The following is a 14,651-nucleotide window of genomic DNA, read 5'->3' as shown; positions in this document are numbered from 1 at the left end:
TACTTTCTCCAGAGCTGGGTTGCCATGACTGGCTCTGGGGATCCAATCATGCCCCAGCCTCATGCTGTACCCCCCATAGAACCAATCAGCTGGTCTTAGGGTGCTGACAATAAATGACTTAGTGACTTAATGAAGGAGTGGGTGGTTAGGGCTCAAATGTCAGCTTCCCATTTTCAGGGTCTCCTTGGTTCCCAGTTCCCATCCTCCACCTCCAGCTGTACCCCTCTCTGGACTCTAATGATCCTTTTCCCACCTGCTCCACTGGCCTCAGCCCTTGAGGTCGCCCTGCTCCTTACCGTGTGATGAGCACAGCTGTGTCATGGTTGGCCACACCGTTCTCTGGGATGGCGTTGCCATGGCCACTGTGGCTCACGATGGATTTCTGCCACTTACAGAAGCTGTCCAGTGACTTGCCAGCATGGTGGGTGATCTCCAGGGTGGGCTGGGGATGGGAAGATTGAGGTGCATGGATGCCCCACCACCCTGGAGACATCAGGCAGCAATGGTGTAGATAGAGAAAGGGCGAAACACATCCCAGATATCACACCTGGTCCTCTGTGAGCAGGATAAGGCGAGTGACGAGGATGTTGACGATGTTTCCCAGACTCGAGTCCTGGAAAAGTTTGGCAACCTGACCTCCAAGAAACAAGAGAGACCAAGTCTTAAGAGGAGCCCAGAATAGTAAAGGACATTGCTGTGGAACAATGGTCTTTTATCCTGTCACTTGCATTATTTTAATAAGATGCTGATTGGCCAGTAGCCAGGCAGGAAGTAGAGGTAGGGTGATGAGAACAGGAGAATTCTGGGAAGAAGAAAGAGTCAGTCTTCACCCATCACTGAGAAGCAGAGGAAGCAAGATGAGAATGCCTCACTGATGAAAGGTACCAAGTCACATGGCTAACACAGACAAGAATAATGGGTTAATGTAAGATTTAAGAGTTAGTTAATAAGAAGCCTGAGCTAACAGGCCAACCAGTTTATAATTAATGTAGTAGACCTCTGTGTATTTCTTTGGGACTGAACAGTTTCAGGACTTGGCAGGACAGAAACCTCTGTCAACAGAATTGGCATACCAATGTGGGGCTGACTATATCCACGTAAAACCTGAGAAAACTTGGAAAGGAATTCTAGACACTAAAATACAAAGTTTGGCTGCATTTTTTCTTTTTTCCAAATGGGTTTTGCTTGCTGGCAGCATGCTGCGGCTCCTTTAAGAGAGGTCTTACTGATACAGAAGTAGCAGAAGAAAAAGCCGCATGGTTTTGAAACAGTTTCCTGGGTTGTGAAGCCAGCATGAACTCTTACTCTTTCTGGAGGTCTGGCTATGGAGTATTTAAATGGAGTTTGTGGGCAACATGCTGTTAAGTTACTTGGTGGTAGCATGGGCCAACTGGCTATCAAAGTTGGGGTGGTGAGAACAGCTTCAACCCAGCAGTCTCAGAGAAAGTGAACAGACTTCTGCCATGATGGACTGGGCAGAGCCAAAAGACAAAGCAGTCTTAGTCCTAGCCAAGCTGCTTTAGCATTTTAAGAAGGGGTCCTGGTCAGAAAAAGGGTTAGAGATGTACAATAGGACAGATTCAGACAAGAGATTTCTAAATGGTTTACGCTTAAAATATATGTAGGCTTGGGAGAGAAAAGAAAAAGGATAAAGTCCTTAAAATAAAAGAGAGAGTAGTTGGGTGTGGTGGCACATACCGTTAACCCAGCACTTGGGAGGCAGAGGCAGGCAGAGCTCTGTGAGTTCAAGGGCAGCCTGGTTTACAGAGTGAGTTCCAGGACAGCCAAAGATACACAGAGAAACCCTGTCTCGAAAAGCCAAAAATTAAAAAAGAAATAGACTTTAAAATAAAGCTACGAAAAGTTGGAAAATACACAGAGAGTCTGGATACTATGTGTTATTCTGTTGTCTTTAAATTGTTTGATGGCTGAGAAAGGAGCAAAAGCTGCTAAAGAACACTTGATTATAAATGCTGCTGGATTAATCCAACATATATATTTTGAAAATGCCTTGACTTAAAAATTTAAGTAAAAAGATGTGTTACTTTGAAGAAGAGGCTTTGATTTTGCTTCCACAGGAAATGAGAGGCTGTGGATTCATTCTAAATTAAGAAAAATAAGGTTTGATCAAGGAAGACCCCCTGAGAAATCTCTAATAGGAACAGATGGCCCAGATGTCTGAGTTCTACATCAAGAACTGCCTCCTCAAGGCTGCTGGCTGAGATGATCAAGCCTCAGAGAATATTCCAGTCAGGACTTCATTATAATTCTAAATTTTCTTTAGGTCCCCATAAGATTATCGGCTCACCAATCAGCAGGAAGTAGCCTGGAAAACTACATCCACATTTCCAAAAATGGATTATGGATATTTATCTTTGTTTAGTGTGTTGGCTACAAGATGTTATGGATAATGGTCTGGACAAAAAGCTAAACAAAGGATGTTAGATTCAGAGTTCTTGTTTTTGAAAAAAAAGGGTGGGGAAGTGCTGTGGGATAATTGTCTTTTATCCTGCCACTTGCATTATTTTAATAAGATGCTGATTGGCCAGTAGCCAGGCAGGAAGTAAAAGCAGGGTGAACAGGCAGGAAGTAGAGGTGGGGCAATGAGAACAGGAAAATTCTGGGAAGAAGAAAGAGTCAGTCTTCAGCCATCACTGAGATGCAGAGGAAGCAAGATGAGAATGCCTCACTGATGAAAGGTACCAAGTCACATGGCTAACACAGACAAGAATAATGGGTTAATGTAAGATGTAAGAGTTAGTTAATAAGAAGCCTGAGCTAACAGGTCAACCAGTTTATAATTAATGTAGCAGACCTCTGTGTATTTCTTTGGGACTGAACAGTTTCAGGACTTGGCAGGACAGAAACCTCTGTCAACAGGACAGAACTGTGGTGATGGCTCAGTTGGCAAAGTGCTTGCTATTCAAGCACAAGGACCTGAGTTCAATTCCCCAAACCCACATTAAAACAAACAAAAGACAGGCACAAGTATAAACCTGGAGGCTCACTAGCCAGCCAGGTTAGTTGAATGTACAAGTTCCTGGTTCAGTGAAACAGCTTTTCTCAGAAAGTAGGGCAGAGAACAAAAGCCCCACCACTAGCTGAGGAAGTATTGTCGGTTTCTGGGAGTGGGGGGAGGGAGAAGGAGAGGGGGAGAGGGAGAGGGAGAGGGAGAGAGAGAGAGAGCCAGTTTTCTTTAGGGATGTAGTCCCTGGTTGGTTGTCCAAACACATACAGGAAGAACTAGTTGGACTCAGGTTAAACAAACAAACCAGGTCTGGCGGCACACTTCAAACCCCAGCACTCAGGAGGCAGAGGGAGTTCAGATTGGCTAGGGCTACATTGTGAGAGACCCTATTTCAAAAGGAGAGGGGGAAGGGGAGAGTAGATGAACTTGGGAGGGAGACATGGTTGGGGAAATGAGAAGAGTTGTGGTGGAAGAGAGTAGAGGGTGGATATGATCAAAACACACTGTTTACACATACGAAACTCTCAAGGTTCAAATAAAAAACGTACATATAAAAGGATGAAGAGCCACTGAGGAAGACACCAGTGTCAGCCTTCGGCCTTGACCCTGGCACATGGATGTTCCTGTGCCCCGAAAACTGAAGGGTAAAAGCAGCGATCTTTCCTTTGAGTACCTACTATATGCTGGGTGCTGGATAAGGGTGCTGCCTGCACCCCTTCATCCCACCTTAAAGATGAGGGTGCTGATGTGCAGAATGCTGGGCACACGGCTGGCGGTGCCACAGGGGAGATTCCAGTCTGTGCTGCTCTCCAGCGTCTCTCTCTGACTGTCCCAGTTCCATTTCTCTCTACTTTATCCTTCATCTCCCCTTCTTGGCTCCCCCTACACACCCGGCGGCCGCACAAAGGATGCACAAGTGTCCTTACTCCTCTGCAGTCTGAGGGTACTAATTAAACATCAGTACAGGAAGGTGGAAGTCCAAGGCAAGAGACAGTGAAGAAGCAGTAAGGCACAAAGAGGAAGTGGCCAAGTGGACCCAAGTGACTGAGGTCAGGCAAAGCAGCAATCTTGAGAATCTTGGGCTACCCTTTGGCCTTACTGGAAATCCCCAGGAAGCCTGGCAAGTTTTAGGGAACTTTCAAAGCCCCAAAAAGATGTGGGATTGGGACAGAACACAGAGACAATGTTATGTCAACATTGTGTGACATTTATTAGTCTGCTAAACTTTGTCTTAAAAATTTTTAAATTATATTTGTGTGTGCGTGTGCATGTGTATACGTTTGCATGCTCTTGAATGTGTGGATGTCAGACAACTTCCGGAGGCCAGTTTTCCCCTTCCACCATGTGGGACTCTGCCAATAGAATCCTGGTTGTCAAGCCTTGTGCAGCACCTTTACCCGCTGAACCGTCCTGCTCTTTCTTTGCTTCAGGGAAGCAAGAACCCATTCATCAAACCTTACTATGTACTGTGTGCTCTACCATAACCCTTTTCCTCTTTAGTTATTGTAGACTGCTAACAGGAGAGGGACTTGAGGACCAGGGAGGTACAGGACCTTGATCAAGTTCTAGTACAGAAGCTGGGCACAGACAGCACTGTGGGCCAGCACTGTGGGCCAGCACTGTGGGTCAGCACTGTGGACCAGCACTGTGGGCCAGCACTGTGGGCCAGCACTGTGGGTCAGCACTGTGGGCCAGCACTGTGGGCCAGAACTGTGGGTCAGCACTGTGGGCCAGCACTGTGGACCAGCACTGTGGAGCCCATGGATTCAGCCAGCACAGATTAAACATAGGTACAATGGGGCGGGGTATGGCACATTATTGATCCTTGCACTCGGGAGGTGGAGGGAGGGAGAGAAAGGGTTCAAGGCTGGTCTCACTTAAATACAGAGTAGAGTCTGAACTACATGAGACCCCGTGGAAGGACACAAAGGAGAAGAGGGAGAAGTGGAAGAAGAAAGAAATTATCTCACAAAAACTTTCATGTTGGGCAGATGGCTAGGTGGGTAAAGTGCTTTTGTATAGACGTGGAAATCTGAGTTTAGATTCCCAGCACCCGTATCTATAGCGGCAGTGCTGAGGGAGCAGGGGCTGCCAGATTCCCGGAGCTCACCATTGGGCCAACCAGTTTAGCCACTTTCAGTGAGAGACCTTGTCTCAAAAAATGAGATGGAGGTACTGTAAGGACAATTCCAGATAACAGAGAGTTAGGAGCACTGACTGTTCTTGAGTACCCAGGTTCGATCCCTAGCACCCACTTGGCAGCTCCAACTGCCTGTAACTCCATTTCCAGGGGATCCAATACATGCACACGGTGCAAAGGCAGACATTCAGGCAAACACCCATACATGCAAAATAATAAATAACTGGAAAGAAATAAGATGGAGAGTGATTGATGAAGTGTCAACCTCTGGACTCCACATGTATGTGAACACAAATGTACATACACCTGCACACGTATGAATACACACACACAAAATCACAGTGTACACACTTCCCATTATTATTGTCTAACTAACACTGTCTAAAGGTAGTTTAAAGGCTCTGGGAGGATGTACACAGGTTCCAGGAAATTCCCCAGACTTTCTTTCCTGTGCTCTGTACAAGGTTTCTCCGTAGCTCAGTCCCTTGACTTGCAAATCCTCCTTGCTCAGCCTCTGAGTACTGATTGAGACAGTAGGCTCTGGGGGATCCCAGGCACGGCCTTGTGTGTATTAGACATGCCATGCACTGTTCTAAATGCAGCGTCTGGGTCTACTGTAGTCTTTACATGCACTTAATGAAAGGCAGAGAGGCGAAATACCCTGCTCACCTAAGGCAGCTGTTCTCAACCTGTGGGTACTGCATATCAGAGATTTACATTATGATTCACAGCAGTAGCAAAATTATAGCTATGAAGTAGCAATAAAATAACTTTACGGTTGGGCTCACCACAACATGAAAAGTGCATCAAAGGGTCGCAGTACTGACCGAAGGGGACAGAGTGCATTTAGGCCCATGCAGGCCATCTCGAGCATCTGTCACCAGACCTTTGGTGCGATGCGTCTGCCTGTCTCTAGACAGACCTCTGCTCTCCCTCTTCCCACTCTCTGCTTTATTGATTTGGCCCCTGGTTGCAGATCAGCAGTGAGGGTGTGGCACCTAGAGGCTGCAGGTCCCCAGGACCCCAGGCTCAGGAAGGGGAAGGCACTTACAATGTTCATGATGGCCAACACATACTGCTCCACATCTCTCCGCCCGTGGTAGGCCACCATCATCTTGTCGGCTACCACCAGCGTCTCCACATAGCGCTCCCTGCTGACTGATCGCTTCAGGCCTGGCTGGCCTCGCTCTGTCTCATTCCCCAGGGGTCTGGCAGGTGGTGGCTTCAGTGTCCGCAGCCACCACGGACGACCCTTCCATGGTTTCTCATCTGGGAGACAAAGCGGTGACTCTTCTGTCTGATAGCCTTGTAGACTGCGCTTGCTCTGAACTCTGGCCCTCCCTGTTTCCAGTTTCCCAGTGCTCACTTCATATCCATCGGTCATGTTTTGAACATGACTGCGTGAACAATGCCCGTGCCCTTCAGCGGTTGCTTGAGTCTGTGTTGTGCATGTGGAGGCAGGAGATTGACACTGGGCATCTTCCTCGATGACTCTCTACTGTATTTATGGAGGCTGGGTTTCCCACTAGAGCCAAGAGTTCACGGATCCCTGTCTCTGTCTCCCTGGCCGACCATACTTGCCTGGGTGCTTAGGGATATGAACTTATGAACCGTGGTCCTCATACTTGCGTGGTGAGGGCTTTACTCGCCAAGCCTGGCTTTTGTGTGCACAGTTTATAGGGTCTTGTGCAACTCGGGTAAGCATTTTACCATTGAACTCCCAGCTCTTGCTGGCATCTTGGCTGCATGGCCACTCAAGTGTCTGCTATGACCACGCTGCAGCTGAACTGTGTGACAATAATTCTCAGTAAGGAATAGTTTCCCTATTGAACTCCTATCCCAAACAGCTGGTCACTCCCCCCCCCTCAAACCATCACCTTCTTAGGATCAGTATACTTCCTAGCCCCCTGCTCGCAGATGAAGGAGCTCTAGAATCCTCAACGATGTCTTTCCTAGTTAGGCAGCACCTTGCTGACCTCTGTGGTGGCAAGACTGTTGCTTCTATTCGCCTCAAAGGAGTATCTCCTCCCTGCCCATCCCCAAAGACATAGGAGTACCTCTCACTCCACAGGCTGTGTCCAGATGGGGGTGACGCAGAGAGGAACGCTTGTATACTACGTGGGGGCCACTCTCTTCTGGGCCACGGCGACCTTTGGGCCCACCTTGCAGGGGTTCAATCAGATATTCTTCCTCGCCTGCCACAATCAGACCGTGCTGGGCGGGGACAGAAAGCTCAGTTCAGGCTGTGGTATCCTGGACCCTCTCTCTATGACTGCATCCCTTCCTTCCCCTTCTTCAGTACTAGGAATCAAACCTAGGACCTTGTTCATGGTAGGCAAGCACTCTACCACTGAGCTGTATCCCCAGCCCCTCTTTGGTTCGGCTCTATTGTTTTTCTGAGGTGGGATCTCATGTAGCCCAGGCTATCTTGGAACTCACTCTGTGGCCCAGGCTTGTCTGAAACTCAACTATGTAGCTGAGGAGGAGTCAGAACTTCTGTCTCCAACCCTCAAGTGGTTGGGCTTGTGGGCGTCACCACACATCTGGTTTGTATTCTGTCTTTGTGTGTGCGCGTGTGCACACACACCGTGCAGAGGTGCTCAGCCTGAGCTCCTGTGCCCAGGTCAGATGAGGAGGTCCACCCCCATCAGTCTCCTTTATCTCCTCCTGACAGGGTCTCTCACTGGATCTGGGACCTATTGTTCTCTGACTAAAGTGCCTGGCTATGAAGCCCTCCAAAATCCGCCCCTCTCTGCCTACCACCTAGCACTGCAGGTACATAGGGTGGGATGCGAAATCAACTCCTTGTGTATAAACTCTATTGAGATACTCAGTCCCACCCTTAAAAGAAAGAAAAAAAATAAAAAAAATTAAAATACAATCTCATTATTTCTCCCCTTCCTCCCTTCAATTCCTCCTAAACTTTCTAATTCCTTAAAAAAGTATTTTACATTTATTTGTGTGTGGAGATCAGACGACGACTTGAGGAAGTTATTCTCTCTATCCACAGTGAGGATCCCAGGATGGACTGCACGCCTCCAGGTTTGGCAGCAAGCACCTTTACCCACTGAGCCATTCACTGGACCTACTGTTCCTGACTTTATCATGCTAAGCTGAGGTGTCTTTAGTTCCAGCCTCTCATGCGGTTATCCTTTTTCCTTTAAGCATATCTTCAGCTGCATCTCAGATGACTGCTCAGCTCAAGAAGCTTAAAACACCAAGTATGACTGTTCCATTCTGTTGATCATGTTTTTCTTAACTTCCAGGTGGAAGTGAGCATTTCCCCCTGCTTCCCAGAATCCTCAGCTTACCAGGCCTCCACAGGTGCTGATGGCCACGTGGGAGCTCCCAGCTTGGCCTTGTAGGTGGCCAGCGTAGAGGCAGTGGGCTCGGGCAGCCCTCTGCCAGGCCAGGCCCTCCCGCGTCCAGTATTCCACGGAGACATGCCCTGCCAGTAGACGGGGGCTGCGGGTCAGATTCAGCAGGAAGTGAGTGCTGGGTGCGGCCACCTTGTAGAACAGGCGCGACTCGGCTGTGGCCCCCGTACCCCGACGCTGCCTCCGGTGGGCAGGTGGAGAGAAGGCCAGCATTGCCCCGTTGTGGTCCACACGGGTTGGGAAGGCAATCTCATAGCTCTCCAAACTGGACAGGAGTTCATCTATAGGTAAAGGGAACAGAGACTGGGGTGGGTCCCTGCTCCAAAGCCAGTGATGATGGTCTCAGCAATCTAGGCCACTAGATAGTCAACCTATAAACTCTAGGACAAGTGAATTCCCCAACCCCAGCCCACCGACTTTTCTTTTGCTCAAGGACCAACTGGCTTTCTTAGTTTCTTGTTCCCTTAAGACAGCCACCATTCGATGAGCTTCCTACCTTGAGATCTGAAGGCTTGCGTGACCTTGAATGTGAGGCCCAGCCCCAGGGCAAGGGCCCAGCGGAGGATCTGGCAGGCAGAAGCCATAGGAGCTACGTGTCCACATGTCTCTCCCCAGCCCCGGCTGCTGGCAGCCCCTGCAGTGCTGCCTCCCCTGTTCACAGTCTGGGCAGCATCACCGGTCTCCTGGGAAGAGAGACTGAGTCAGAAGGGGCCTTGGTCCCACTGTCCAGCAGAGCCAGTGCTTCTTGCCAGACCCTTGCCATCCCGAAGCCTCTCCATGACCCAGGCACTTCTATCAGAAGATTCCTGAGTAGTTCTAGCATCTGTTTCCATCTCCCACCTCCTCCCCACCATGTCCACACTCAGAGGGGACCCACACCAGGACAAGAAGCCACCTTCTCAAGCAGGTGATCTAGAATCACCTGGGAGGTGAAGTGGGAAGACACAACCTAAAAGTGGGTGCAACCAATTCCGGAGCAAGGGATCCAGGACTGTGAGAAAGTGAGCTAGTGCCCAAGTCTGACAACCTGAGTTCAACCTTCCAAACCCACAGAGCAAACGGAGAACTGACTGTAAGTTGTCCCAGGTTTCCACACTTGTGCCTGTGGCACATGAGTGTGTAAGTGTGCATATGTGCTCTCTCTCATGTAGGCATGCACACACGTGCACACACAGCTACACACACGACAGATGAATGTAATTTTTAAAGACAGGAAGGGAGCTGGGGTTGGGCTTCTGCACCCCATCTCCCACACAGGGTTTCTCTGTGGCTTTGGTTCCTGTCCTGGTTTGCTCTGTAGACCAGGCTGGCCTCGAACTCACAGAGATCCGTCTGCCTCTGCCTCCCGAGTGCTGGCATTAAAGGCGTGTGCCCCCACGCCTGGCTGGGCCTCTGGTTTCTGATTGTGAATGTGATGTGTCCAGATGCTACAAGGTCCTGGTTACCTGACTTCTGTGACACGGTGGACTGTACCCCTGAACCGTGAGCTAAAATCAGCCCTTTATCCCTTAAATTACTGTTGTCGGGGTATTTTGTCATAGCAGCAGGAAAAAAAAATTAAGCCAAGCACTGGCGAATTTCATTTTCAGAATAAGTCCCCTCCTTGTATAGACGAGAGGTGATGAAGACGGACCAGGGTCACTCAGAATGAGGTAGAAATCAGATTCACTCGACAGCTAAGACTGGCCAGGCTGCGGTGGGGCTGGGGGTGGAGAAAATGATCTCATGGCTCCTCACACGAGGAGCTCTGCTCCTGGGAGTGACAGACACTTCACTGTGGAGAAAGGAGGGCGTCTCAGATTGGGATGCGCTCTCTAGAGAAACCAGGTAGACACTGGGAAGCAGAGGTTCTGAGGACAAAGAAAGCTAATCATGGGGAGCAGAGGGTGCAGCAGGCAAGCGAACTGCAAAATCAGAAGTCTGAGGGAGGGTGGGCAGTGAGCTGGCTCGGCAGGTTTGCTATGGAAGCATTTGCTATGGAAACTTGCCTGACCAACCTGGGCTTGCTCCCCAGATCCTGCGTGGAAAGAGAATTGACTCCCGAAAGTTGCCCTCTGAGGTCCACACACTAATCAATAAATACCCTTTGACCTCTATAGGCATAGGGGGGCACCTGTGTTCTCACATCCACACATCAATAACAAAACACGAGAAAAAGAAAGACCTTTAAGATCCTGCAAGACCTAGCTTGACTCACCAACCAAGTCTGATGTACACACACACACAAACAATACAACAACAACAACAAAAATAACTGCCAACTTAAAAAAACAAAGTAAGCAAGCAAACCAATCTCTGAAGCCTAACAAAAAACTCAGGGCACTTGAAAGCTGGGGCAATGGTCAGGGAGAATTTCCAACCTGCAGTTAAGACCAAGGCAGGCACTAAGATCTTTCAGGCTTCTTCAAGTCTCCCATTATCTTGGGATCTGGCTTTGGATCCCTGGCTACAGGTAGTTTGTATGTCCCCAGGCTGGCTTTGAACTCAGAGATCCACCTGTCTCTGCCTCCCTAATGCTGGGATCAGATACATGCACCACCATGCCTGCCTTAGAGGTAGGCTGTTAATGTCCCACATTGTGGTCACGTATTCCCAGAGGCTTTACCTTCACCCTACGTTCCTAGCTTTGCTCTTTACTTTTTTAAAAATTACATCCCTTTATTTTGTGTGTATGGAGGTCAGAGGACAACTCTCGGGAGCTGGTTCTCTCTTTCCACTCTGTGGGAGCAGAAGATCGATCTCAGGTCACCAAACATTACCCACTGAGTCATCTCGGTTGCCCTCTAGCCTTGGTCTTTATTTTGCTTTTGCTCTCAGATGTTTCTCAGGCATCTGCCCCAGGCTAGTCTGCTGCAGACACTTCTCTGGGCTAACCACTCCGTGCCAAGCCCCTTCCCTGCCCTCTGGTCTCCACCCTCCACCTCTTCTTCTGTACAAATCCAAGCCCCCCTAATCACACACTCTCATGTTTTCTTTGCAATCCAGCCAAGTCTGAGAGTCGATCCCCAAACAGGGCAGTTTGGCAGCAGAGAGAGAAGCCGGAATTTCTCCAAGATGCTAGCGGAGAAAGCCACATTCCCTGCTTCTGCTTGGTCCTTCCAGTAATGGGAGGCTGTCTCACAGATATTTTGAGACTCTGCAGTTTTGTTCAGCCAGGCTAATGTGTACCCTTAGTTGGGTGGTGGGTTCCTTTTGTCTTCCTCTGAAACCCCATTTCTGGGGGCCTCACTATCAGTAGAATGTGGAACCCTTGTATATGGATTCTTCAGTTCAGCTGGGCACTAAGCAGGGGAACCCAGCCTGGACGCACCCAAAGGGAAGGAGGCAGGTTGATCTTCAGCCCTAACCTGAGCAATGTTTGTTTGTCTGTTTATTTATTTATTTTTTAGGAAAGGATCTCACATACCCCAGGTTCATCTCAGACTTTCTATGTAGCTAAGAACTTGAATTTCTGACTCTCTTGCTTCCACGTTCCGTGTGCTGGGAGGCCTCTATACCCAGTCTACGCAGAGCTGGGGACTGAACCCAGGCCTGAAGCACTCTGCTAACTGAGCTATATCTCAAGCCTCCTTGACATGAGGTTTTGGAGTTCAAAGTTTGCTGAGTCTTCTCGTCTCTTCTTTGGGTCTGGTAAAAACCCTCTTGGCCTTCATTCTTTTTCAGTTCCTAAAGTAAAATCTCCTTTTTCCTCTTGCCTCTTTCCTGCCACTCCTTCCGTGGAGACAACTAAATCTGAAACCAGCAGCTAGGAGCGCTTATTGCTCTTCCAGAGGACTTGAGTTTTGTTTCCTCCCAGTGCCCATTTTCGGCAGAGTACAACCACTTACAACTCCAGTTCCAGGTCTAGTGCCCTCTTCTGGCCTCCACAGGCACCTACATAAACATGGTACACATAAATTCATACCAAAAAACACACACACATTTATATAAGTAAATGTGCATTTTAAATATATTTAAATTTTAAAAAGATTCTGATTCTGATCCCCTGTGGCCTTCACTACCCCACTCCCACTCATGGGAGCAGCAGTCTCAAGGCAGTGAGACAGGGGACCCAGCCTCCCAGCCTCTGCCTCTCCCATTCTATCCTACCAGGGTAGAACCCAGTTGTGGTGCCTTTGAGTTCCCACCCCTCCCAATAACTGCATAGGCTATCGGGTGTTTCTGACTCAGGTGGGGATCAGAGGCGGGGAGAAGGGCTCTGCTGGGTGAGTGACTGAGGGAGGTGGTCCACAGAGTGGTAACTACTGCTAGGAGTGGCACAGCCCCCAGATGCCAAGACCAAAGGGAAGTCACTAGGTCTGGGGAAAGACAAGCCCTATCTGAGGATGGGTTCCTCAGAGGGGTCTCCTGCTTGGCTGGGCACAAGATCACAGAGGGGTATCTACACCAGTGTGTATATGAGCTTGTATGACTGTGTGTGTGTGTGTACCTAGGCTTGGTCCCTTTCCCCCAAACCCCTCCTTTAGCAGGCTGGAGGGAGGCCATCAGCCTGGTGGGGGGGGGGCAAGGGCTGGAGAAGAAAATGTCTCCCGGAAACTATGGCTCCATCCCATCCCTGGGATCCTGCAGGGACCAGCACTGCACACCAAGATCTCCGTAGGCCAGGCTGCCTGGGAAACCCAGCAGAAAACGCTTCCCAATGGAGGGTGAAGTCTCTTTGGCCAGGCCTAGGCAGCCATCAGCTGGGAGCAGCAGGCTTCCTTCAGGCACTGCACATCTGGCCTGGCTGTGGTGAGCAGACAGACAAAGGCCCAGCCAGAGAGGAGGCCCGAGGGGGAGGGGGCTGTGCTGGTCACCAGCCCCATTACCACCACCCAGCAGCTAATTAGAGTGTCTGAAAGTCCCCACCTAGCAGGGAGACATCCTGCCTAAGTACTGTGGCCTAGATGAGCAGCTTGAAGGCAAGTGGCAGCCCCGGTCAGACACACAAACAATCACACACGCGCATTCTGTAGGGCAACCACACCTGTATAGCAGGAAAGCCTTGTTCACTAAACCCAAACACACATAACTACATACTCCCAAACCTATACAGAAACACATATTTTCACATGCACACCAGACAACACAGGCAACCCAGGAGCCTGGACAAACATGTACATCAGAGGCCTAAGTGCACAAGTTAAGACAACTCACAAGCCTAGAGGCCTACACACACTCATTTAACACAGAAACCCAACCCCCTACACATGTACACAAGTTTACACGTTCACTGAAGAGGAGACAAACTAGAATTCAATAAACCCAGACACATATACACACAGGCATTTCCACTAATCCCACGTCAGAGAAATGCAAATATTCAAACAGACACACTTAGCATCTACACACATCTACCTACAAACACACACACACACACACACACACACACACTTTTCCGAGAGTAAACACTAGTTTGCCCTCAGTTAAGCAAACACTCAACACACCTCAACAATCTGCCCACACAGAATCGCTCCCAAATGCTGACAGTCACAAGGACACACAACCCGCATAAGTACAACCTTTTGGATACATTGTTGACCCCGATCTCCCCCGCCCTCCTCCCGCCCCAAACCTGAGCCAACCCATAGGCGTTCGGTATCTGCACACTTGGGGACATCCCGCACCAACAGAACACACGCACAGCGGGATCCATGCAGCGCACCTCGTCCCCGACACACACAGAGTCACTCACAGTAACTGCACTCCGGGGGCTGCGCCGCCCCACTGGGTCCCCCGGTCGTCGGTACCTGTGTGCCCGGGGCCTCTGGTCCACCGTGGCCGCACAGTCTCGCCGCCCAGCGCGCAGGAAGGGAGGGAGCTAGCGCGCGGCGGCGTGGCCGGGGGAGGGGGCGCGGGAAGGCACTCACTTCCTGAGCAGCCTGCCAGGGTTATAAAAAACCCCCAAACCCCGCCCGCTGCCGCTGCCGCGGCCGCCGCCGCCTAGGGCCTCAGGCTGGACCCCAGCCAAAGACCCCGGAGCCTGGGTTACCCCGCCCTGCGAAGGGCGCCCCGCGCGGGTGGAGATGCTGGGGAGGAACTTGGGGCGGGGATTGGGATGGGAAGTTGGGGGAGGTGGGGTTGGGAGCTAGGGGCGGTGATAGAAGGCGGGGGTGAGGGGAATAAGATGGAGAGTTGGAGGAGGAGAGGAGGCACACGGTAGGGGGATGGGCGGGGAGCCCGAATT

At 50.0% G+C, this 14,651-nt stretch overlaps 1 protein-coding gene across 6 annotated transcripts in view; it reads right to left on the bottom strand.

Annotated features, from left to right (window-relative positions):
• Adamts10 (ADAM metallopeptidase with thrombospondin type 1 motif 10) overlaps positions 1–14,405 on the bottom strand; it is a 30,914-nt gene extending 16,509 nt beyond the window's left edge. For 2 of the 6 annotated variants that reach the window (XM_041669731.1, XM_041669732.1), the window contains exons 1-7: positions 14,215–14,393; positions 8,982–9,168; positions 8,420–8,766; positions 7,166–7,322; positions 6,160–6,377; positions 548–631; positions 297–442 (exon numbers count right to left, since the gene is read on the bottom strand). In XM_041669731.1, coding sequence (XP_041525665.1) covers positions 297–442; positions 548–631; positions 6,160–6,377; positions 7,166–7,322; positions 8,420–8,766; positions 8,982–9,069 — 1,040 coding nt within the window. In that variant the 5' untranslated portion in view covers positions 9,070–9,168; positions 14,215–14,393. Of the gene's footprint in view, positions 1–296; positions 443–547; positions 632–6,159; positions 6,378–7,165; positions 7,323–8,059; positions 8,238–8,419; positions 8,767–8,981; positions 9,169–14,159 lie in introns of those variants that run through there. The other 4 variants (XM_041669734.1, XM_041669730.1, XM_041669729.1 and 1 more) reach the window with 4 other exon arrangements.
• Between the last annotated feature and the right edge of the window lie 246 nt (positions 14,406–14,651).

The sequence above is a fragment of the Microtus oregoni genome, unplaced genomic scaffold, assembly GCF_018167655.1.
Source record: "Microtus oregoni isolate MIOR12 unplaced genomic scaffold, Mior012 000019F_ref0000042, whole genome shotgun sequence".
Taxonomy (NCBI): Eukaryota; Metazoa; Chordata; class Mammalia; order Rodentia; family Cricetidae; genus Microtus; species Microtus oregoni.
The sequence above is the reverse complement of the archived record's forward strand: the minus strand, read 5'-3'. Positions and strand labels throughout refer to the sequence as shown.